The sequence below is a fragment of the Grus americana genome, chromosome 16 (genome assembly GCF_028858705.1).
Source record: "Grus americana isolate bGruAme1 chromosome 16, bGruAme1.mat, whole genome shotgun sequence".
NCBI lineage: Eukaryota > Metazoa > Chordata > Aves > Gruiformes > Gruidae > Grus > Grus americana.
Window position 1 is genome coordinate 5,403,426 of NC_072867.1, and position 24,803 is coordinate 5,428,228.

At 41.4% G+C, this 24,803-nt stretch overlaps 1 protein-coding gene across 4 annotated transcripts in view; it reads right to left on the reverse strand.

Moving 5' to 3' along the window:
* Window positions 1-4,562: 4,562 nt before the first annotated feature.
* Window positions 4,563-24,803, reverse strand: part of GCN1 (GCN1 activator of EIF2AK4) — a 43,319-nt gene continuing 23,078 nt past the window's right edge. The window contains exons 31-58 of one of the 4 annotated variants that reach the window (XM_054844654.1): window positions 24,574-24,644; window positions 23,594-23,759; window positions 22,435-22,629; window positions 21,998-22,244; window positions 21,238-21,359; window positions 20,816-20,930; window positions 20,180-20,359; window positions 19,617-19,837; window positions 18,821-18,889; window positions 18,533-18,671; window positions 18,229-18,425; window positions 17,707-17,849; window positions 16,805-16,922; window positions 16,442-16,657; window positions 15,945-16,109; window positions 15,366-15,527; window positions 14,830-14,922; window positions 14,441-14,584; window positions 13,197-13,466; window positions 12,784-12,897; window positions 12,032-12,262; window positions 11,212-11,405; window positions 10,443-10,557; window positions 9,202-9,298; window positions 8,132-8,277; window positions 7,436-7,540; window positions 5,878-6,096; window positions 4,563-5,276 (exon numbers count right to left, since the gene is read on the reverse strand). In XM_054844654.1, the coding sequence (XP_054700629.1) occupies window positions 5,151-5,276; window positions 5,878-6,096; window positions 7,436-7,540; window positions 8,132-8,277; window positions 9,202-9,298; window positions 10,443-10,557; window positions 11,212-11,405; window positions 12,032-12,262; window positions 12,784-12,897; window positions 13,197-13,466; window positions 14,441-14,584; window positions 14,830-14,922; window positions 15,366-15,527; window positions 15,945-16,109; window positions 16,442-16,657; window positions 16,805-16,922; window positions 17,707-17,849; window positions 18,229-18,425; window positions 18,533-18,671; window positions 18,821-18,889; window positions 19,617-19,837; window positions 20,180-20,359; window positions 20,816-20,930; window positions 21,238-21,359; window positions 21,998-22,244; window positions 22,435-22,629; window positions 23,594-23,759; window positions 24,574-24,644 (4,380 nt within the window). In that variant the 3' untranslated portion in view covers window positions 4,563-5,150. Of the gene's footprint in view, window positions 5,277-5,877; window positions 6,496-7,435; window positions 7,541-8,131; window positions 8,281-9,201; window positions 9,299-10,442; window positions 10,558-11,211; window positions 11,406-12,031; window positions 12,263-12,783; window positions 12,898-13,196; window positions 13,467-14,440; window positions 14,585-14,829; window positions 14,923-15,365; window positions 15,528-15,944; window positions 16,110-16,441; window positions 16,658-16,804; window positions 16,923-17,706; window positions 17,850-18,228; window positions 18,426-18,532; window positions 18,672-18,820; window positions 18,890-19,616; window positions 19,838-20,179; window positions 20,360-20,815; window positions 20,931-21,237; window positions 21,360-21,997; window positions 22,245-22,434; window positions 22,630-23,593; window positions 23,760-24,573; window positions 24,645-24,803 lie in introns of those variants that run through there. The other 3 variants (XM_054844653.1, XR_008579558.1, XM_054844656.1) reach the window with 3 other exon arrangements.

A 24,803-nucleotide genomic window follows, 5' to 3' on the forward strand; every position in this document is an offset into this window, starting at 1 on the left:
GACGGTTAACTTGAAAATCCAATCCATAATGCTTTTGATAATTACAATCTAATCAGCTGTTCTAAAGATGCTTAAAGAGCAGGATGCACCTACTTTGAGGATCTTTTTGGTAGGACCCAAGCACAAGTAAAAGATTGAAATTGGTGGAACATCACCATGGCAAATGGTGTCGGTGACATTGTGAGGGTGCTCACACACCAGAACACGTTGCCCAGGGCAGTTGTGGAGTTCACCCCGCCTGGACGGTGCCCCAAGCAACTTGCTCTACTTGACCATGCTTTGAGCACAGGGGTGGGACTGAATCCAGATGTGCCTTCCAGCCACAACTGTGCTGGGACCTGTGAATGTGTCTTAGAGAATGACAGGCAGTTTTTAGTAAAACTGCTTTTTACCTTACCATTGGCCTGAAAGCTAGAGACCCTTTATACAATAGGGTTTGGTTAAGAGGAATAAGAATATATTTTAAGGCAGTTGTCTCAAATAAATTCTAATTTTCTATTTTTTCTGCATAGGATATTGTGGTATGGTTCCCCAGTTATATTTGTCCTTTTTGCATGCAATTCATCTGGAAACAAACCAGCACAATATGTCTAAAATAGCATGTCTGGGGTGAAGATTTTTTTAGCACATAAAATTGCATCTTCTAAATACTTCTGATTAACAATATGGCTAATGTCTGTGGGTTTAATTACGAACCTTCCTTAATCTCAACCTTCAAAAAAGTATTCTAGCCTTCAGAGCCCCTCCCTGTCAAGTCCCACATCCTGAAATCGACTTCGATGGCCTCCATCTCACATTCACTCTGCAACTCATGCATTGAAAACACCACGCCCTACAGCTCATTCTGTGTTATCCTCAGATGTATGATGTAGCTAACTGAGGAGCAGGAAAAAGGCTGGAGTGTTACGAGACATGAGCATGTGTTATTTAACAGACTTAACGCTCACAGAAACCCTGCTAGAAAAGGGTTTGCAGCTAGCCCAGTGCTAAAGCAAGCCCCTCAACATGTCACCCACCCCAGTAAAACACTTGGGCAGCCCATCGTATAACCCAACACGTGCCCCAAGCATCAGAGTAACGAAGAACGCTGGATAGCTGCAGGGAGATCCCTTGAATCCAGCATACAAACCACCAGCACAAACCCAATGTGGCAATGACTCCTATTACCTTGATTTTTAAGCTTATGAAACCTCATAATGTAAAAAGCGTGAGATGGGTGCTGTTACCTAATAAAATGGACAGTACAAACTGAGTTATCGAAAGGAAAAAAAAAATCAAAATATTTGAATATTTTATGCTTTCACATTTGTCTCTTGTTCATTGAAATTTTTAGCACCTTGTAAGTTTAAACATCTCATAAATTATTTTTTTATCTTCTTGAAATACACACAGTTCAGCTGTCACTCAGAGACAGTTGCTTGACAGTTCAAAGATGTTATTACAGTCAGTTGCAGAAAAAAATTATCTTTTACTGACAACTGGTATTTTTAAGACATTTGAAATGAGAAAAAAAATTAATTCTTTAGTCTCCAAGTTGGCACAATCAATTTATCAGATCTCATGTTGTAGCAAAAATTATGGGTATTTTATCTCTGATGTATTATATTGCAGTGTATAAATAGTTTAGTGAAAAGTAGCTATCAAAATCCAAATTCAGTGTTTCCCTGTAATTGAAAAATCAGCATATTCTCAGTAAGTGCAAGTGAGCTCCTACCTTTTACGCCTCCCTCTCAGAAACAACTGAACTGAGTGCAGAAATTCAGCTGCTGCTTGGAAAGATGAATGAGTTTTTCCACTTGCTGCTACATAAGATGGAAATACAAATCATCAAAATACCCTTAATAACAAAAGATGTTAGTGGCTAAAATTAACAATTTTACTTAAAAGGCTTCTATTTAACAGTAATTTTCTTTCACGTTTCGGTGGAACATCAATTAGAATCCTAGATAATCCTAGGTAAGCCAAGGTGCCCGTGATCAAGAGCTCAAAGAGCCATTCTTCAGAGAAACTTGCAATTTTTTTCTTCCTTCCTGTCTTCAGTGATGAACTGAGTGATTCCAATACAACCACTGAGCTATTTGCCGCCTATTTAGTTTTTGAATGGCACACGATTTTGTCCATGTTTTCAGTGCACAAAAGTTTCTGCCTTGCATGGTTTAACCGCTGTTCTTCTGTTACCCCAAAACACAGTGTAGGTGAAACTAATCACAATGCCCTGAGACTGCCAAAGCCTTAAGGGCATTGAGTTTTCACTCTTTGATTATTACTAATTCAGTGCAAATACATAGTTTCAAGATTTAAAGGACAATAAATAAAACTAAATACAGGTGAATTAGGCTACTAGCAATCATCCTTGTAGACAAAAATTGAGATTCAGGATCCTGGAGGATAGCAAATACAGTATTGTTCTTATGAGGGGAAGGGGGGGGAGTGGGAGATACACTCTGGAATTACTGACCAGGTAGTTTTCAGGATACTCAAGTTATTCCCACCTAAAAGATACAGGAGAGGGCATGAGAGAGGAGCAAAAGATAAAACTTTTGATGTCTAAAACTAAATAGTGGAGTAGGCTTTGAATTTCACACAGCAGTCCATAAGCATAATGTACAGTCTCAATTAAGCTACTCCAAGGGATATCCATCAGCAGTACTTGGGAATTTTCTACTTACTGTAGTTATTTATAGTTCACTGTCAAACAATATGCAGCAAATGGCTTTCTACAATGGATTATCCCAGGACTGGTGCTGTTCAATATTTTCATTAATTATCTGCATGCAGGGATAGAGAATACATTTTTTTAATCTGTAGATAATGGAAAGCAGAACAGATTTGCAAGTATTTTGGAAGGCAAAATCAGAATTAAAAACCACCTTCAGAATGCAGATAAATGTTACAAGAAGAATACAGTTTCAGTAAGATCAACTGGAAAGCACTGCAGTTTTGTAGAAATAGCCAACTGCATAAATACAAGATTGGAAATAAATAGCTGAAGAGCAATTTTCTAGCTTGGCTTCCTAGCTGATCACAAACTAAACACGCCAACAACACTGCTGTTGCAAAAAAGAACCCCTAAACCTTGTGTTGGGATAGACAACAGTAGGACTTGCAAAGTAATATCCTCCCCTAGAAGACCTGGTCCAGCAGTGGACACCATGAGGCAAATATGAATCAGGATGGAACCCATACGGAGGGCTGCAGTGCAAGTTTAGCAATCATGATCTATGAGAAAAGACTCAGAAAATCTAAACTTGTTTCATCCAGGGCTGAGAACACTGAAGTGCCAATGTGGTTGCTGCAAAAATGAACTATTTTCAATGCCTGTGGGAACAGGACAAGCAGCAATGGACTCAAATAGCAGCAAGGAAGACTTTTTTTAGACATGAGGTAAGCTCCAACAGTCTGAAAAGTTTAAATAAATAGATGGCATAGAGAGGTTATGGAATCTCCATAACCTGTAAATACTGTAAAAACCAATTCTATGGAAATCAGTTAGGAATGATTCAGCTGGAGCTGAGCCTGTCTTGGGTAGGGGCTAAATTAGCTGGACTTCCCAAGTCCGACAGTATTCCACTGTCTGGCTCCTACAGCAAATCTCTGTTGCCAGGAGCCTACACCACAGGCTTGGGAGCTGACATAACTTCAAGACAGGTTCTTGTACTTTTGACCAAAACAAAGCACAGCACTCCTCAATATCTACTCAAGACTGTATCTTGCTGTTTCAGGCATTAGTATGGTGAAGATAAAATGTTTTCCTGTTGGCTGCTACTGCCATGGCAGTCGGCAAATTGCTTCTAGCATTATGTGCGTTCCCATGTGGTTACATTTTATGCTCTCAAATTTTATGATGTGTAGTATTGTGTTCTCCTCCCTTCATCATGGTTTGAGCCATCCAGTTACATGCAAGGAAGATTCCCCACACACACACCACCCACCTATTTGAAACAGCAAACCTTATCACTCTGGCTTCTCAGGTGCAACCAGCTTCTGTGTAGTTTCATAAAATAGATAAGGCTCAGTTAACTATTACTCCACACAGGATGTAAAGCTCATTTTTCCTTCTAAAAATTTGTATTCTGCAACAAGATTTTCACTATTTCCATCAAGTGGCATAAAAGGTATTAGTAAATTAAAATGAATTTTTAAGAAAGAGGTATATGTGGCCAGGTAAAATAAAATACTGCTGTCATGGAGCAGTACAACTCATTGACAAAAAAAAAAAAAATTCAAAACCAAATTGTATGTTGGAAGTGCCAAGTATCTTGTGAAACTTTTGAAGACATAAAAATAGAGGACTTCTCACAAGTTGAGTAACTAAAAGGCTGTCTGTAGTCAAAAATACTTTGGAAATTAATAGGGGTAATTACTTACAAATTTCATTAAATGTCAGTTCTGGCTTGGTTTTAAACCCTAGCTTGCCCCAATTTTGCAAAAGGTTTTAATAGATTACAGCACTACCCACTCTACAGACTGTATGCCCTAGAAAAAGCAGGTCCAAAAAGTAAATCACAGTGTAAGTTTGTTGATAAATGAATTTGTAAAAAGAACACTTTACACCAGAAGGATCAAAGTCGGAGCCTTTATTAAATGTTCCTTCTTTAAACAGACTGCATTTAATCCCCCTTTCGCATTTGTGATTTCTAAGGCTATTTTAAATACTTTGTTTTACAGGGATTTTCAGTCTTCAGAACCGTCACAAGCAGCAAGTTAGCAGTACACAAAAACAATACGCTTTAACTTTCACTGAGTTCTATTTCTGCTTCACAAGGTCAGTGGCAAAGAACAACAGTTCTTCCAGTACTGGAGTTTTTGTACAGACCCTGGAAAGCAAAGAGGTGTCACCAGAGTTTAAGCCTGATGTGCTCTAGCCACATCTCACAATTGGCCACAATTTACCAGTATTGATTAGCATATCTGTTGCTTGCGCATTATCTGTTCCAAAAAGGGGACCAAATTTTCAATTTTCAGCTAATGTGGGTCTAATTAAGGCTATTCTGGTATATTTGATACTAAAATACTCTCTGGGAGTCCTTTTCATGAAATCCCATCAGAATTAACATTTTCAAAAATGAAAACATTTAAAATAGGTGTTTGAGTTGAAATGCTGATGCAGCGGTTGGTTCAGTGTTTTCTTGTTTTCTGGAGCTTTATTATCACGTCAGTATAGTGTCATCTATCTGTTCATCAGAGTCAGCCTGGCCAGCCAGCTTCTTCAGAGATCTCCTGCAGCTTTCATTGAGAAGCTCCAAGCTGGCCGCATCTAGAATCTTGGAAACCGACTGTGGAAGGAAGACACCACCAATTACCAATTCCTTCGGATGTACCATTCCAAATAAGAATAAATGTAAGCACCTTACAAACTGTATCTAAAATCTTTCAAACATACCAAAACCCTTAATCTGTTTTTATGATTCCAGACACGGGAACTGTCCAAAAGCAGCTAAGACTTAGAAAAGCGGTCCGGAAATGGATGTATGAAGTAGTCCATCCTAAAAGATTCTAGCACCACTGATGCTGCAGTAGGATGATTCCAGTGACCAGAGCACTAAACCAGCAGTCCTAGCTATGGTAACTACAGCACAGTGAAGCCTTAAGGCATTTTGAAAGCAAGGCTACTCTGTTAACCATGGGAGGTACATTAAATACCTTGATTTTATTAACACTGCACTGTAAGGTTGTACAGGATCAGTATTGCTTATTTCTTCAGGGCTTAGCATGAGAGTACTGATGAAGGCTTAAATGCAAAGAGGAATGTCCCACTCCATCTATTCTGTAAGAGACTGCCAGCACGTTCTGAGGCTCTGGGCACAACACTGAACCCTACGCCAAGCAATGTGACACAGCCTTCTACCAACAATTACATTTTCTTCTGTCTCATACCTCAAGCACTTCTTCACTCGCTCTCATCTTCAGAAGATTGACGATAGCTTGGTCGCTGTAGGCTCTTACACTGGTGTTTTTGTCCTTTGTGTTGTCCAGAAGTGCTTTGAGAATTGGTTTAATTGTCTGAGGATCCAGTGAGGGAAGATGGTTTTTATTTGCCCACCAAATCATCTTTTCTGCAACTAACTTTATGTCACTGGATGAGTTCTGGAGACACTGAAGGAGACAAAGATGGACTTAAATTCAGATATAACAAGGACAGGTATTTAAAGCAGTAGTTTTCTTTTTTTCCTAATTTAAATATTTTAAACTATAACAAGAAAAGCAAACAGGTTTCAACTCACAGGTACGAGACACAAACTTGTTTGACCAAACTGTGTAACAGTAAGAGACAATCAAACCTTGAAAACAAGACACCTTTTCAAAAGAAAACTTAAAAAAATGTGGTTGATGACAGGGTCACGTGCTTCTCCCAACTGTCTCAGGAAATGACAACGACCACTAAGTGCAGCAAAAGCTGATAGTGTCAGCACCTCTGTAAAATACACTCAATCACCCGCAACAGCCCAGTCAATCTCATTGGAGTATAAGGTGCATTTCAGCAGTGGATTTCATCTTAAAATAAAATAAGATGAGATAAGATAAAATAAAATAACTTTATATTTTTGATTTAACACATTTAAAACATGAAAGCTAACATCTGAATGTGAACTACACTATTAATACTGTGATAAAGGTATCATCACAGCTATGATATTTAGATGTTATATTTTAATACAATACTATGATAAAATTAATACAGAAATGTAGAATTTAAAACAAAAAGTCTGCTTTGAAGAATGATGGCCTGCATCATGTCAACTTGCACGTTTGGCAGTTTTTCAAGTAAATTGAAAAGAAATGTAAAACCTGAAAACGTAACACATTTTTATTTACAATAAAGGTGATAGACAAAATAAAAAGCAGCTCTCCTGCTCCAGCACTACTCCTCACTCCATCTTCCCCTATTTTCCAAGACATCAAAAAAATCTTGAGGTTCTAATGTTCAAAATTCAGATCCTGTCTACCATGAGGGATTCTTGGCGGGGGAACCCACACACCAAAACCCGAGAACAAAAAAGAGGGGAATTTTGAGGTAGAATATTTAAATAGATACGAATTGAAAAAAGCATTAACTTCAATACTCTCTTTTCTATTAGTCAATACCACAAAAGTGAAGTCAAAAAGTACTGCAGCAAAACCAGATGAAGTGAGAGTTGGTATTTGATGTGTTTCTAACAAAGGCCCTTTGACCTTTAGCAACCTTAAAAACCTGACAACTCCCCCCCCACTCTTCTCTGCTTCTCTGCCAGCTGTTTGTTACAGCAAGGAAAAAATTAATTCCTAAGAATCAAAACTGAAGTTTACCACAGAAAGATCAAAAGTCCAATTTCCATATTAAAGCAGGGATAGCGGTGTTGTATTCACACCTGCAGAGCAGTCCAATAAAGTTATGATTTCTGTACTTTGCCACAAAAAAACCCCATACCTAGGTAGTTCTCATAAAAAGTCTTACCTTTATAAAGAGGTTAGAAAGTTTTGGAGGCAGGTTCCCTCCTCCTTCCATGTGGTATTTCATAAGAAAGCCCATCCCTCTAATGCCGCTAACTGCAATGGGAATCTTCAACATAAAGACAAAAATTGTTATTATTACAGCAGAGTTCAACATGGTCACACGGGCTGGTGAGCTGCTGTGGAAGGCTAACAGATCTCTGGAGAAACTGCAGCATGCAAAGCAGGAAAACATTGGGTTAATGTTATTGGGTGATATGATGAAAAAAAAATCATAATTCGAATATGAGCCACATGGAACAAGGTGGCAGGTCCTGCAGAGCCCCCAGGTTCCCTACACCAAATTATTTTTTCAACCGTAGATTGAGAATCTTCCTCCTAAAATGCTTTATTTGCACTTCTTGTAAACCTGGCCCATGAATGAGAACTTTAATCGGGAAACAGAAGTGTAATTTACTCCCAGTGAAAGCTCCTCTGTGGTTGAAGATTATTTAATCTTCATCTCCAGAGAGATCAGAGCTCAAAGAATCAGAACAGTCATGTAATTTCACAATAAAACTGCATCTAGTCCAGGGAGAATCTTCAGATTGCACTTGGGGATTTTTGTCCTGTTTGGTAATGCAGAGAACCTGCACACCTTTTAAAACTACTGCCAACAAGCGCTTGGAACAGAACTCGCGTACTCTCACATAGCACTTACTCTGTCAGCAGTGGCATTGCTGAGGATCATCTCCTGAACGCTGTTGTAGTACTTGGGGGTGCACAGCCTGCTCGGAGCAACATTTACAGCCACGGAGAGAGCCAGGCTTCGGCCGTGTCTCACCATCCAGTCAATGCCAGAGACATCTGCTGCAAATGAAAGAAAAGAACAATAGCAAGGCTCCTGCTATCCGTTCCTCTTCATCTAAGAAAGCTTTTGTCAGTTTGTCTTATTCTTCCATAAAACAAAGTAATAAGCAGGATCTAAAGCAATGCCTTGCTTCCTCTGCTCTTCCCAAAAAGCCATACAAGCCGTGCTAAAAGACAACGCCTCCACCAGACAGGAACACCTGAGCAGGTGCGGAGACCAGGCACGAACAAGCAAGGCAGTACTGTTCAACCCAGTGACTTCTGATGGACTCAGTCACATGTCATCGGCCCCACATCACTTAGTGCGTGCAGGAGCCTGGCATTGGAATTACACAATGACTCTAATAAAATTGTAAAAGTCATCCGTAATTTGAAAACGGCTAACAGATTCCCTTTTTAATTCCATAGATGAGAGTAATCCCGTAGCACTCCCAACCACTCTGAGTTCCTACAAAACTCATCCTTTTATCTAACTTGGAGGCAAATTAGTTAATTCTCCAACAGCATCTGAAGCCAGCAGATGTGGTGTGCAATTAGCATAAGCCCATCTACGATCAGTGTCACCAGAAGATGTGGACGGCCCTCCCGTCTGCCCTGCCTGACCACCCATCCTCTGTGTCAGCACTAGCAATCACTCAGCCATGCTGGTACTTTCATCAACTCACCTGAAAACAAATCCAGAAAAAAAAAAGGATTGGTAACCCCTAATTACAACTACCATCCTTTGCTCAACTATGTACCAGGGTGTGCAAATGAATAAGCAAAGAAAAGTCCAAGAAAATCCAGAGTAGAGATTCAGGTTTAAGATAGAGAGAAGCAACCTAAATAAACAGTCACAAAATTTTCCGGAATCAATGGCCAAGAAGGTCCCTTCCCCTGCTATCAGAATCTGTTCCAGTCACCGTAAACAGCTTCACCTACCCAGTAAGTGCTGGTGGAGAACAGTACCGAGCTCCTCTTCTGACAGAAACGCACACAGTTCTGCTAAGCAGCCGGCTGAGGCCATGCGGGTGGCATCCTAATGAGGAAAGGAAGAAGGAAGCTCAATACACATCAGAGATAAGCACCACGAAGAGCAAGTGAGACAAGATGATACGAAATAAAAAGAGAAGGAGGAAATAAATAGTAGTAGTAGTATTTCAATCTTACTGTTTGTGGATTTCTGTCAGTTCACAAGGTTTCTTGTACATAATGGAACTTAAAGCCAAATCCACAGTCAAAAAAAACCAGCAGGCACTGAAGAACTACAGACCTTATACAAACTCTGATTTGTTAAACGGAAAAGTCACAAAGATGAAAGTGAATGTTTTAAAAGGCACATTAAGAGTTTAGATTCAGGTTAGAAAGTAAGCATTGCTTCTAGCCATCTCTAGACAAGCTTATCTTGGTGACAAACTCATACTACTTTTAATTTAAAACTTCCAGGCTTTTCTTGTTTTCGCTTGCTTATGTGACCATCCCATCACTACTCCTCTCCACCCTAAGAGTTACTAGCCAGTGGAAATTTTTCAATTCTTCTGTTTCTAGCATGCCAACAGTTGCATGACTATGTTGTACACATTAAAACAGAAGGAAGAAATTACTAGATGATTAATCTTGCAGATGATACTGCTATCTGCCATATACAGAAGACCCTATATTACACTTGAAGAGCTGCTTGTTCATTGGAGAAAAATCTGCCATTATCTGAAAAATTTCTCACACTAAATGGCAAACCCCACCTGAGAGCCTACAGACACACGCATGTGCATGTAGTGAAGGTTTTTCAGGTTTTCTCCAAGACAAAAAGCAAATCTGACTTCAGAGCTGCCTCAGACATGCTGGTGAGGAGCTGCAGGTCAAACCCATGTACATGGTTGCTAAGGAAACATTAAATTCACAGATTTTCAGAGTTACCAGTGACTGCCTAGGCAGCTCTAATTCTTGCACCTGATTCTCAGCTAACACACTACAAGGCTCCGACGAGATTGATTTTACAGACCATATTCAGCTCAGCAATGCCCAACTACATGCTTCTTTATATACATTTCTTTCTACTCTATTGTTAGTAATTTGCCCCAGAAGTTATTTTAGAAAAATAATTCTGTTAGAAAGGTCAGATTTTAAATTTAAGAATAAGACCATCTGCAGCAGGGATCCTTTGCAGCTGGCTGAAGCAGTACCTCATCATGTCCCAGCATCCCTAGAAGCACCGTGCTGATATTCTTCCTAATTGCAGCATCTACTTTTGCACCAGCTCCTCGTGTTACAAACCGCAGAGCTTGCAGCATTGTGTCCCTAGAAGTGATCACAACATACAGTCAGACACTGCCTCTCCCCTCACCGTAAAGAAGAAATTGAGCTCTGGATACCTGTAACAGTTTCTTACACAGCAACAACATTCATATGCCTTACAGTTTAGGAGACCAATACTCTCTCTGCACAGCTGAAAACTCCATGCTAGAGAATATTTATACATCTGTGTATTTGCATCTGTCTCTTATAATGTAAATATTTTCTGACTATGCAGACATTTAACAAATTCTTCAAAATTAGAAAGTTAATTTCTTAGGGATCTGCCCAGTTCATGTACAAGGACAGCTGCGTTACTTCAGGTCAGACTGACAATTGATATGGTCTTGTATCTGGGCTGCAGTGGGTTGCTGGGGTGCAGCAGGAGAGAGAACTGGGCAGATCCCAAGCGACGCTTCCCCAATACACTGTCACAGCTTAGCTTCTGACCCAGGAAGTCCCCATCATCCACATCCCTTGTTTTACAACCCTTGATTAACAGTCAACTGCTCTCACTAATAAGTAAATCTTACTCTCAGAATTAAGGGGAGGGTGGGAAGCAATTCTACACAATTAGCTGTAATAGTTTTGTTCATTCATCCTAGCCCTTTCTTTCATCCTTAATAAGCAGGAAGGTCTGAGATACCACCTACGGCTTACCTGATGGCAGAGTCATCACTGGAACGAATTCCATTCAGGAGCTCCGTAAAGAGAGGATCCACTTTTACATGGATGACAATGAGTTTACCAAGAGCGTCGGCAGCTTTGAGGCGAACAGCACGGTTTGAGTCTTGTAGGGCTTTGGTGAAGGTTGTTTGCAACTGGGGCAAAAATGGTTTCAGGGCAATCTCAACCTATACCAGAGATGAAAGAAGGGAAAGTGGTGCACTCAAGTCTGAAGCAGTGGCTACAAATCAAAGCCTGAAAACAGCATGACATCTTCTGTAGCAGTTAGTTATCACAAATAGCCCTTATTCAGATCTAACACTACTAAAACTGGAAAACCAAGTATTTTACCATGCAACTTTTATCCCTTTCAAATCTAATCTAATTTTCTGTGTACTGAAATACCAGGGTAATGTTGTTGAAAGACTTTACACTGTCAAGAAGAGTCTTTTGCACACAGAGCCCTAAATAAAAGCTCAGCACAGTTAAATACATAAGATGATCATCTTTGGACATAACATTTCACAAAAACAGTGGACACAGGAGAGAAATTAATTACATGGCAGTTTTTAATCATTTGAAAGTGTTATTGGCATTTAGCAATATTTCTATGAGGTCCACAAATTCAAGCACTGGGGGCTTTTTTGGTAGGCCAGAAGCTGTTGGAAGAATACAATCCCATTACAGTGCCAGTCCTAAATATCAAACGCACACAACGGGCATCCTAGCTGTATTTAAATGAACAGCAACAGATATTCCTGAAGGTTACCATGGAAAACGTTCACAAACCACAGTCAACTACTTTGAGTCTTACCTTGGCTAAAAGAAGGCTTAATGTTTCAAGCAGAGCCACCTTGACATTCCAGCTGAACCGATCTCCCAAGATCCGAATTAGTGGCCCAGTAATGCTCACCACAGATGGCTTAAGAGCTTCAGCAGAAGTCAGCTTAATAACCAGCCCTAAGGCCTTTGCTGCCTCCTCCTTCTGCTCTGGATTACCAGTTAAAACACCTTCCCGCAGCACCAGGAGTATGGAAGTCACTCCCTGTCATGAAAATTGGATAAGAAAGGTTAGAAGCTAAGAAGCAAAAAATACATATCTTATTTTTGCTCCTGTTATACACCAGATGCACAAGCTTGGAGAGTTTCTCTCAATTTCCTGTTGACCTTCAGCTGCCTTCTTCCACATTTACAGAGCTACTTTTATTCGGTTTGATTTCATGCATCTACGCCTTACTAAGCCAGTTGCTATGAGAAAAGTGGTGGCGGCTCAGGGAATTTTTAAACCAGAGAAATTTGGCACAGAAGTCCAGCTTTACTCCCCCACAAAAAGCAGCCAGCAACCATGACTTACATCCATAACAGATCTGTCAAAGCTCTTGTTACAAGAGGAGGCTTCTGTAGGGTAACTCAAGAGCAGCAGTAATCTACAAGAAGTCTCTCCAGCACACAGGATCAGAAAGCCCCAATAGTCGCTGCTTCTAATAGCTGTAAAGTCCTATGAATGAGCTCCCCCAAAAGGTGTATTATGGCTGTGACAAATCCACGCTCATTCTGATCCTTTACCTTCTTAGGAATACAGAATCCCGGCACGTGCTCGCCTTTGGCCTCATTCCCTACAATCCGGATATCCTTGTGCAGGTCCTCAATGAGAGCAAGCTGGTTCCCAGCGTCTAATTTCTGCAGGGAGAAGGGTAAGGCAAAGATGAGGCCAACATGGCAACCAGCTACTCTTTGTGAATTCTTTGCAGGTGTGTCAAGAGGAGACACTTATTTCCTGCCTCCTCCAAAGACCTGGCTACTGGCTCACAATGCTGAAGTCAAGCTCATCTTACAACTTTCAGATCTTTGCAGCATTTGCAAATGTAAATGTAGTTTTCAGTCGAAACAGAAGTTCAATTTAGACAGTATTTTACCAGCTATCCCCATTTTCTCCGTGCCAGGCATCACCACTGTAACCTTTTTCAGCTGCCTCTCACCTTGGTGATGGAATTAAGCGCATCCCAGCTTTCATTCAAAACTACAGGGTTGGTATCATTAAATAGACGTATCAAGCCTGAAACCAAGCTCTTGAGATGACCGGTATAGTCTGCTTTTGTCTTGGAGCAGTAGATATTCAGAATGACAGCTGCTGCCTGTCTCATTCCCAGCTCAGGGCTGCGGGTAGCTTCTAGTAAATCTTCAGTTATAATTCGTTGTCCAGCATCATCTTCCACAGACAGGATTACAGACTGGCAGTTTGCCATCTCCTAAAGAGTCCAAATTAACTTTATGTTAATACTCAAATAGAACAAAGCCAGATTTAGCCCCAGGTTTCCCCATGTTAGCCACAGCATCTTCTCTTAAAGAAATACTATAACATATCCCACTTGCTAATTGTTTCTCCTTAAATAGCTGGTCACATCACCACAGAACGCTTGATTCAGTCCCGGAGCAGAGACAGGTATATAACCAACTCTCAAAATTTTACAAGTGACCAAACTGCTGAACTGATAGCTGCACAGTCGCTCCCCAGCTGCAGAAGGGCTAATTTAAAAAAATGAGAGTAGCTCAGTCTCCCCCATCTTACTCACCCCTCAGAGACTGTGGGTCTTGTCAGATAACATTTTTTTAATTTAGGTAGTTTAATGCTGTGCGTCACAATACTAATTACAAGCACGTCTGTGGGTACATTAGAGATCTCCAGGCAGACTTGGGGCTAGAAGCTGAGCTAATGGGCATCTACAGCAGACAGACAACAGGACTCTGTCACTCACATTCCTAATTCACCAACTTATGTACGTGCCTATCTGCAATCACAACTCCAGGATGTTCTCTGGAGTCCAAATACCAGATGTTTCAGAAAGCAGTACAGGAGGAGTGCTGCATGCAAAATAGGAGATTTCCTCCCTTCAGCCCTTTAATCTCTCCGTCTTCCATACCAAGAATAAATACAAAGTTAACTAGACACCCTGGCAGTTCTCCAAGAATAAGTAAACTGAGAATCGTATCTTGTTGCACGCCAAAGAGACTTTTCTATGGATACAAATAGATTTGGAAAGCATACGTTTTTGGACTCACAATATGCCACCAGGCAAAAAGACTCATCCTGAAGAAGCTAATGGATTGAATTAAACCATGCAATCTGTGAGTCTAGAGAACACAGATTCTGTGCCGGGAAGTAAACCCGAAGCAGAATCCTCAGGCAACCTGTCATAACAAAGAGCTGAGCCGTGCTACTTGCCAATTGCTCTTCACTGGTCCCCAGCTTCTCTTTCAGCGCAGACATCATAGCAGGCAGGATGACACTCAAGTGCCGTGTCAGAGCGTCCCCTGCCACTGATGAGAGGAAAGCTAGCACACGGGTGTTCACAGGGGGAGTAGTCAGCTAAAAAAAAAAAACCAAAAAAACAAGACAGGCAAAATTTTTTCAGAAGGAATCTCACTTCAACTACGACATGAAAAAATTCTAAGTATAAATGCATCACAACCCAAACGACAATGTTTTGAGCATAAAATCAGAAAAAGATTTCAAATTATGCTCTTCCTTTTGGCATATTGGTCCAAAGAAAACTGGCAGCAAGCAGAGGAAAAAGCACAGTTCTGAAGTTTAAAATTTGTTTCCAGTTGTACCTTTGGCACCAAATAAGGCAGCACCACACGGCTCTTGACAGCCATAACTTGTTTAAGACCATCCACAGCAAAGTCAGATGTCTCTTCATTATCCTACAGGGAAAGAGAAAGTTATAAACCTGAGAGATGATTTGTGACACACCAAACTAAACCCTGCTTCAAGTGACAGTTTACCATGTGATCATATAACCAACACAAGTTCCTTCTATCCAAAAATGCTCTCCTACTGTATAGCAGAAACCTAACCCAAGATCTTCTGTCACATCAGGAAGATTGTCCGTATCAGGCATGGTGGCCAAGCAGGTGACAAAGGCAATTCCCTAGCAGAGCCAGATGTAGCAATCCTTAGGCCTGTGCTTTAGCCACCAGACCTTCCCTACCAACAGCTAGGAGGAATCCATGGAGGAGACAAAATAGAGCTGCCATTCCCTGGAAAGTCTGCCACTACCATCCTGCTTCTCCTTTAAACTGATTATTCAAAACCTGTCCCACATCATCATTAATCAACTTGTTGACTGATGTTGAGTAATGCTTACCAGCTGCTTCAGCAAAAACGGCAGGATATCTTCAAGAGCCTGATGTCCAATGGTTGAGTGCAACTGTTCAAATGTTTTAGCTGCAGCCTCTCGGACTTCTTCCAGAGGGTCACAAAGCGCTTTTCTCACTGTAGGAACTAGGGACTCGGAGAAAAGAAGTACCTAAAGATGTAGAGACAAAATTACAGAATGTCTAAAGCACAACAGACACAGGCATCTCAGTAAAGTAGCTAAGAACACAGAATTTGCGCAACTGAAACTAAATCGCAGTTTGCTTGAAATATGTTGGAAGAAAACCAGGATTAATCAACACAAACACTTGCAGTGCTCTAAGGCTACCTAGTGGATGATTTCTATTATCATACCTCATAAGCGTGAGACCTGTGCAATATTTTAACTCTACCGACAGATACAAATGCATACATTTGCCTGAACGGCAGCTTGTGTTAGTTATAAGCCCCAAATTCAATCCATAAACAAGTCCAGCACTAGCTTTCTTATTCTGTCTCAACTGCAATACCTGCATCGTAACATAAATATCCAGGACATGGGAGATTTCACCTTCCACATATAACTTACCGCATCCCTGCTGGTAGATTTCATTATCTCACTCAGGCCGATGCAGACTCCTTGCCTCTCATCACTCTTGTCTGACCTCAGTCCATCTTCCAGAATAGGAATGATTTCAGGAAGGATCTTCTCTCCTAACTTTCGGACGAGGTCTCCCAATGTCCGTGCTGCAACCTGTCCCCAAAAATTTATTCATTAACTATTTTCCTGTTTTATAAAATTTAGGAAGGTGAACTGTGAGCAGATGTTCACTTTTGATCACTGTTCACAGTATAGACAGAGTAGTAGGAATGGAAACACAACTATTATAAGTAACCATAGAAAAAATAGTTTTACTCTCATTACAGTTGCCTTCAGCAAAGAACGAACTCAGACATACTCATGCTCAGAACTGTTAAATTCATGACAGCTTTGGAGTGATTATAGAAAAGAATTATCCTGTGTACTTCAGGAACTGGTTTATATGGTCACCTGCAGTAACAGGAAGGCATTACTCAATTTCTCACCGTTCGCTTATCTGCGCAAGTACTGGCCAAGAATTTCAGGAGAAGCCCAAAGAGGGTTGGCAAAATTTCACGCAGCGTGCGAGGAGTGTTTGAGACTACAATCTTCCAGACGTGTAAGGAGGCTTGACGCACTACCAGCTGGGTGTCAGAGCGGCCCATGTACAGCCCCGCCAGCACCCTGTTCCTCCTCTCCACGCCAAGAGCATTAATAATAGCCTGAAAAGAAACAAAATTGTATTATCCACTCCTGAAACTTATAAAAAGAAGAAAATAAGTGATGACTCAACATGTCTTTCTAGCAGGCTTTCCACGCTGATTTAAAAATAAAAGAAATAAAGGCACAACAGATAAGAACAGCTTTACCTTGTTTGATTGGGCTGTTCCAAAGTTGTCATCCTCTGAGGCAGTTTCTGTGGTCATTTTTCCAGTGACTCCTGAGATATGGAACAGAAGATCTCCAAGGAGCTGAACGGAGCTAAACCTGGCAACAGGAGCAAGTCAAGTGTTACAAACAGGGTATTCAGGCAGTACCTGTCCAAACATGACAGTATGTCAACTACAGACGTGAGCAAAATGCAAGACAAAGAGCTAGGTCAGCACTGAAACACTCATGGGCCGATATGTAAGATCAGTCTGCCTACAGGACTGAGAAGCAGCGCGGTGAAGAGAAAGGGAAGGAGTAGATTCCAAAGTGGAATGGGCTGAGAGAATTCCTGTATCAAAGCAATCAATCAGGGAATAGCCAGGACTCTAAAAAGGAACAAGACATTGCCAGTACCTGACTCAACGCAAAAGACATTCACCTGGGATGAGCGCACTCATCAGCACTCAGCTGACACAAGCCTTTTAGTACAACTAATTTTTGAGCAATTGCTATTAGCTGTGAGCGCTCCACTGCATATTTCCATACACAGGAGAACAAAAACTTACTCAGCATTTTGAAAAACTGAAAAACAATATATGAGGGCTAAATATTGCCACATCAACTGCCTTGGAAGTGCTTTTCAGAGTCGCTACCAGAATTAATAACCTAGTAGGAATGCTTTGCAGGTACCAGGAAGTCTGATCCATGTCTGGCTGAGCCAGGGCTTCTCAGATTCAGTGCTACAAGGCATCATATTCAAATCAACAGGCAAAAAGAAACAACTTGCTTTTGCTTCCCAGAAGGTCTCTGCATTTGCTTGAGGAGCAACATAGAGTCTAAATCACACCAGTTTTTCAGCCATGGAAGAGAAATGTCTGTGAATAAGGAGGTTATCCCTTACCTTATCCTCCACAGGTCATCAAACAGGCCATCCTCGAGCTGTGGCAGGAGAAGTGCAATGGCAGTCTCAGCATACATACTTATGATTCTCTGGCCGGCGCGCAGGGCAGTGTCCCGCACAAACTCATTCTCATCTGCCAGTGCCTGAACAGAGACAGAAAAGTGTCTGTGAAACCTGAGGTTTTGGTTGGTTTTTTTTTCCCAACACAATATACAAGACCAACAGGAGGAAAATAAAACAGTGTTTTCTCTCTCTCCTCCATGAAAAGTAAATGAACTATAGAGTTGTGAATGCACAAAGGTGATTTCAAGCAATTACTAGTGACTACAAATAAAAGACAGTAAGCAACTAACTTAGAAGAAGAAATAATCTATAATTTAAATTCTTTTATATTTTATGTAGTCCAGCAATGCTGGACAAGTCTCTGCATGTCTCTCAATTACTGGAAATGATGCTTAAACTACTTTGGAGGCTTCTTTTTGCTCTGTAATAAATAAAACTCTTCAGGCCTCTGCTACGTACCTTAAGGATACAAGGAATGATGGGACCAACATAGGGAGTGAACTTGTCTCCAAAGGTAATTGGCAGGTAGTTGAACATCATGATATAACCGTCTCGTACATGTGGAGCAATATCCACTTTACTGGCAGTAGCTACAATCTCTGGCATAAGTTTCTCCAGCTTTTCTACTCCCAAACCAGCCATAACTTCAGCCAGACCTGGGAAAAAAAGCAAGGAACAGAGCTGATGAACACAAGAACGAACAAGCTAATCTGATTTAATAGGAGAAAGTCTGAACTCAACGCTCAGACACAGTTGTCCCCACCTTGTGCAGCGCCAGATCGATCCACCGAGCTCTGCTCATATGTCAGGGTCTCCATCAGCCACGGCAACAAATCCTCAAAGCATGATTCCCCCATACCCTTCACCATGGCTCCCAGTGCCTTCGCAGACACTGTACGCACCTAACAGACAAGAGGAGCAGAGATTTCCAAAATGTCCAGTCAAAGCGATTAAGACAGATGTGTCAGACTGCTCACAGATCTACAGAAGATTCGGACAGAGTCTAACCTAATGCACTGAAAGACAAACTGTATTTGTACAAGAGACTTACTTCAGGTACAGGATCCAACAGAGATGCCTTCAGTCCAGGAGTCACACTGGGTAGGTAAGGAGCCAGATCCTGTAACAGAGAGCCCAAAGACTAAGAACTAGATCCAAAATGAGAAAGAAACGTAAATCGCCTTCATGAGTATTCAACCCCTTATTGTTAACAATCATCCTTAACATCCTGAGAGTTTAATCAGTTGCTTTCACAGTCCTGCAAATAAGCGCAATGAATTGTTCTGGGAGTCCAAGAAACAACACTAGTTCCATGCAGATCACTCAAAACCTTTTTGATGCTCACTCACAACCCAGCAGTTTGTATCTAAGGAAAATCCAACACTCTTAACATTTACACAAAGTTTAAAGGTAGAGATTATCAGCACAAAAATTAAACACAGATCTTTAGCCTTCAGTGAGATTCTACAAATCCTTTTCAAACAAATCCTGGATCCATTTGTAAGCAGCTGAACTGTGTTTCACTGGTACTGGTTTTGCTTGTTTGTTTGTTAAAGGCATTTCTTATATGGTAAAAATTACAAGACCTTTTCGCAGGGATAAATCTGGTAATAACTAGATGACTAAAGTACAAAGCTGACAGTCTTAAGCACCTGAGAATTTTCACTGTCTTTATAGCCATTATCTCCTCATTTACATACATTTAATTAAAGAAGCTGCATGGATTCTAATATTGTCTACCTTAACAGCAAAATCCTCAAACCAAATAAATGCTCTCTAGTGCTTGCTCTGTTATCTCCTACACAGTAAATACAGCACGCAGTTAGAGAGCTTTTTCAGCTCTGTACCTTCTGATCAGTCAGGGAGTACATGTTCCCAATGATCTGGGCAGCCATTTTCCTGGTGTCTGTGGAACGATCTTGAAAAGCTCTCTGAACAATTGGCATGATCAGAGCTAAGGATGGCGCATCAATGAAGTGGACAAATTTGGTATCCAGGAGAGTTTGCAGACACTTCTGGGTCTTCCTGGAGGGGTCAGTGAGAGCATCCAACAGAACTGGAGCGATTGCTGAACATTTTTAAAACGGAGAGAAAAGACTTTATTTGTACATAAACCAAAAACGCATGTCAGGGTGAGCTGGTGTTCTCTCACGGGATGTTTTAGATCCTTCTAAGGCAACCAGCAGCATAGGGACAGCGGAAACCATATTAACATTAGCTGACAAAATGGACAGGAGCATTCCAAAAGCCTTGAAGCAGACAGCTGCTGTTAAGCTTTCATGTTAGACTTTTTGGGGAGTAGTTTCACTTCTATAGAAGTTTGGATTTAATCCTAAATGTTGTGAGCATCAAACCTTGCTATTATAAACCCTGGTTGTGTCAGGACGTGAGAGCTGCAAACAGTTCTTACCCAGGATCTCTGGATTCCTGATGACAGACCCAATCTGCCTGAGAGCTTGCTGACCTGCGTTCTGCACCTTCACATGAGAATCTGTGAGCACTTCGGTAAGTTTTGGCACAATATTGGGTAAGCAGGAAGACAGCTGTTTGGGAGCACAGTACGCCATAGCCCCCAGCAGTTCCACTGAGCCTGTGCATGAAGTACACAAAAAGAAAGAAAGAAAAAACACAAAACAAATACAAAGCATTAAGAAGAGACAGATGATCACATTTACATCAAACTCAAATCTACCAGTCGGAGAACACGCAGAATGGCTGAAATGCCTTAAGCCACTCTAGGCCACTTAAAGACACTAAAATCTTTTCTTTTTTTGTACCAGGGAAAAGGAGGAGGGGAGGAAACTTCCAGTTTCTGGAGTACTTCTAGAGAGATGGGGGGCAAAAGCATCCCTTGAATCTGCTGGGGGAAAAAAGTTGCTCAAATGTGTCAGGGAATTCGTATCTCAAAAGTTTTAAGTTCCACAGTCCCCTATGAGACAATAAACTACCACAGCCATCTGTAGGGATGAAGGAATAAACAAGGGGAATGACAGTGAAGGGAACTGTGGGTTACTCTCAATCATGTCAGTCAGATATTGGTCCATACCAGCTTTGGTTCTCCAAGACTCCTCTTCTAGTGCTGCAAGAAGTGACGGCAAAACCAGCTTCACGCCGTGAGTACTCAAGTTGCTCATCACGGCTTTGGCACAGTCATCTGCAGCCTCCAAGGAGAAGAGAACATTTACAAGCTGTGTCACAACACGTTTTCTCCTTCCTCAGAGACTCAATGGGAACAAAGCATTTTTCACGTAAAATAGTGTCTAAGTACAACAATGCAGCTAGCCAAGTAGCTTTCAATTAATGGCCAATGAAGTAAGACGCTTTCAGTTATTAAGACAATCAAATTGTATTAGTGGTATCTCAAGGGATAGATTCACCCTCTCAATTTGACTAGTTACGAACAGTATTCGTATCCGTTCCATTTCTGTTTTCTCTTAACACTGTTCTCAGAAATTTAAAGCATCTTACCTCTCGCACGTACTGGTTCCCATCTCCAAAGCAAAGCAGCAAGTGAGGTAGCACATGAACCACATAGGGCTCAAAGAGCTTTCCAAGCATGCTGCAGAGCATCTCAAAGGCAAACAGAGCCCCTAAAGAAACAAAAAGGACAGTCAGAGGAAAATATAACTTCATTTAAAGGGGATGGAAAGAGAAGATACGATTTGCCAAATATCTGTAGAACTTCTCCAAAAGCACTCATATCTCACAGCTGAAAGTCTCTTGCCTTCTTGCACTTGTGGCTAGTGCTGTAGCAGGGATTTCTGGTCTCAGAAAGGATGAGAAGCCCAGCAGCATTAAAAACATGTAACAGTCCTCTGTGTCCTAGCTTAGGGAAGCAGAAATAAGGGCAAGAAACATCCAGCAGCAAAAGGAACAAGTAGGCTGTGAGACCCCCTGCGGGCCAGCTGGAGCAGAGTACGTACAGCTCTCTTCCCGCTCAGGAAGCAGGAGCCCACCTAGCAACCCCTGCCTTTGAAAACAGGAGGGAGGGCCACAAGCATGCTGTCTAGGACCAGAAACCCTTCCTCCACCACAATGCAGACACAGCAATTTTAGGACACTATACACAATCAACGGCTTCATGACAGATGCACCCCATTTCATTCTCTGCAAACTTTAGTAAAATAAATGTAGATAAATCAAGCACAGGGTTCAGGTATCATTTGATCTGACCACAGATACAAGAGAAATTTGAAGTATTTGGGAGGGAAAAGCTTTTGTCCCTTACCCTCACGCCGACGAAAGTTCTTCTTGTCTTGGATAGCATCGGTCAGTGTGGTCATCATCTCCTGCTGCTTGAGAGAGAGGATGCCAAGGCCTTTCACCAGGCCTGCCAGCCCATAAGCTGCACCTTTGCGCTCAGCATACTTATCAGACTCTAAAAGCAGCTGCATTAGCTTCTGTATCATTCCTCCTGCATCCTCCTTAATTGCAGGCACCAGGGGTGGTAAACAGCTTGCCACTGACTCCTGAACCTGTAAAACAATCCACCGGCTATCAGATCACGAAGTATTCATCATCAACATAGTGTCCCCATAGACTGCACCCACAATGACAGCCTTCTGTCACCACAGCCATTTTTCATCTCTCTGACTCCCCTAAAAGTATCGCAGTGTTAACCTGCCTCTGCGTGGAACATGAAAACTGCTCCATGAAGGCACCTACCTGCTGAGATGGTGTGGACAAAGCTGCTATCAGTTTGCCAACAATTGGTTTCACTTTAGGGTCACTCTTGTCCAGATGTTTTGCCAGTGAACCCATCAGAATGACCACGCTCTGCCTGACGGCATCATAACTGGCATCATTAGGAGCATTTTTCAGGAATTCTTCAAACACTGGCAAGAGAGAGTTAACATTGTCCTGAAAAACAAAACCACAGAACTTGCCACTAGAGTCCACTCAGAATGAGAACTGCTATGCTCAGTGGACTTGTTTGTTCTTCTCTGAGCCGACAAACTGAACAAACACGCTGTCTTTACAGTTCATTTAATGTGTCACATCACATAAAACCTTGTGCCATCTCAACTGGCAACAAATATTTCCTGCTAGAGAAAAGTTACCTCTTAAAAATTAGATCCCCCAAAAACCTGCCAGCATGATGTTCTGCCGGAAGCAATGCAAGCTACGAGGCAAGACTGCTAGCCTGAACATCAGAGCGTGCTGTTTTGCTTGCTCCATTTGCAAAGGGAGAGCAGAAAGATAAACCAACTTCACATGGCTTTTCTAAGAAACAGAAGGAAAGAATGAATAGTATGAAAATAATCCAATTGTCTTGGGTTTAACAGGAATGCAGAGGGCTGTCCAGAAGTGACCGGCAGATATGAGGAAATCAGAGGCTGAGCAATTTACACCCTGCACACCTGCCCCATGTAACACTGCTGGAGAAGGGCTAGCAGCGAGAAGAAGGATGGTCTTCAATTCTCTGAATGACTTTAGTTGTTTTCAGTTTAATTAAGCCAACGATCAGGAGGCTTTCATGTTTTGCTTTGCACGAGGCCTGAAAAGGAACTGTCACCTTCCCAGGATTAAAAGATCTGTGGTCTGATTTTACTTTTACTACTCTGGTTTTATACCATTTTAACTCCAGTTGATTCAGGGCTGTTTCTTTTTTATAGCAATGGCAGGGAAGAACTACACTTAGTCAACACTAGTCACTAACAGAATGACTCCAAACACACAAAAATTCCTACTATGGGAAAGTTTTCAGCTGTTACCTCTAAGAAATAAAAGAAAATAAAAAAAAAATCTTTGGCCTCCAACACACAGTATCTACATTTTTGTTCCATCTTTTTCCACTGCTAGAGAGTGAAATGTTCAGACTTACTTTGCCATGAGTGTTGAGCGTTGAAAGAGCTGCATCTAGCATGCATTTCCTGACTTCAGGACTGCGATCATTCAGAGCATCGGGTACAAAAAACTGGAAGAGGGGCTTCACCTGAGAACTGTCCAGATGCTGTGAGAGCTTGTTGAGGGCCAAAGCTATGCCACACCTGTAAAGACAGTGAGCTGGTGAGCTTACTGACGTTTCACAGGATTTGCTTGAGGTCACAATCACATTTGCTATCAGTAGTACATTACAGAAATTGAGAGAGAGAACCATTAAGAAACCAAAGAGCTTCAGAGTGTCCAACCTATGTGCATTTCATTACACAACCCCATGCTGCAGGTTCCCAAAAGGACAACAATCCTTCAGCCATATAATGACTTTTATCCCGATTAAGCATTACAGATACTTGGGCCAACAAAGACAGGCATCAGGATCACTTCATCTACTGCTGAAATACAGCAGCTTTACAACAAGGTGCATCAGCGGTACATCAGTGGTACAGAACAGATTAGCTTAAGACAGGTAGCGAACAAGATGATCTCAAATTAAACCTTTATAGGGCATACTAGTAGACAAAAAGTAATTATCCAAACTGGAATTAGTCCAGTTCATTAAGGCTCGCACTGCTGCTCTTGAAACAATCCATTGCCCATACAGAGGTGGAAATACAGTAAGGTAATTCAAAAATCAGACAGTGTGAGAGGGAAAGACTCTGTTCTTATCAGAAGGACACAGAGAAGATAGCATCTGATATTTTGATAAAACTGAGAGCATTTCAGTTTGGCCTGCCCAGCCTGCTTGAGGGCCACAAACATTCTCTACCAGGACACATGAAACCAGCAAGTCAATACAACTGCACCTACTTTGTTCCTCTAACATTCCCTTATTTCTCCACTGCCTGAACTTCTAAATAAAAATCTAGAACATCTCATCTGGATGCACAGGAAGTGATGAGATCAATCTGAAGATGACTGTACCTTGCTTCCCACTGGTCAGGCGGTGATTCAGATATCACTCGTCCCAAAGCATCCAAAACTGGAGGTGGCCTCTGGAAGGACAAAAAATTTCATCAGAATGCCTCTTCCAAGGACATACACGCAGAGAATACTGTCAGCTGTACCTGCAACGCCATTTTATAACACTGAACAGAGGTACGATACCACTAGCAGAAGAGCGTGGTAAAAAAAACACGCAGAGAGCTAGCTTA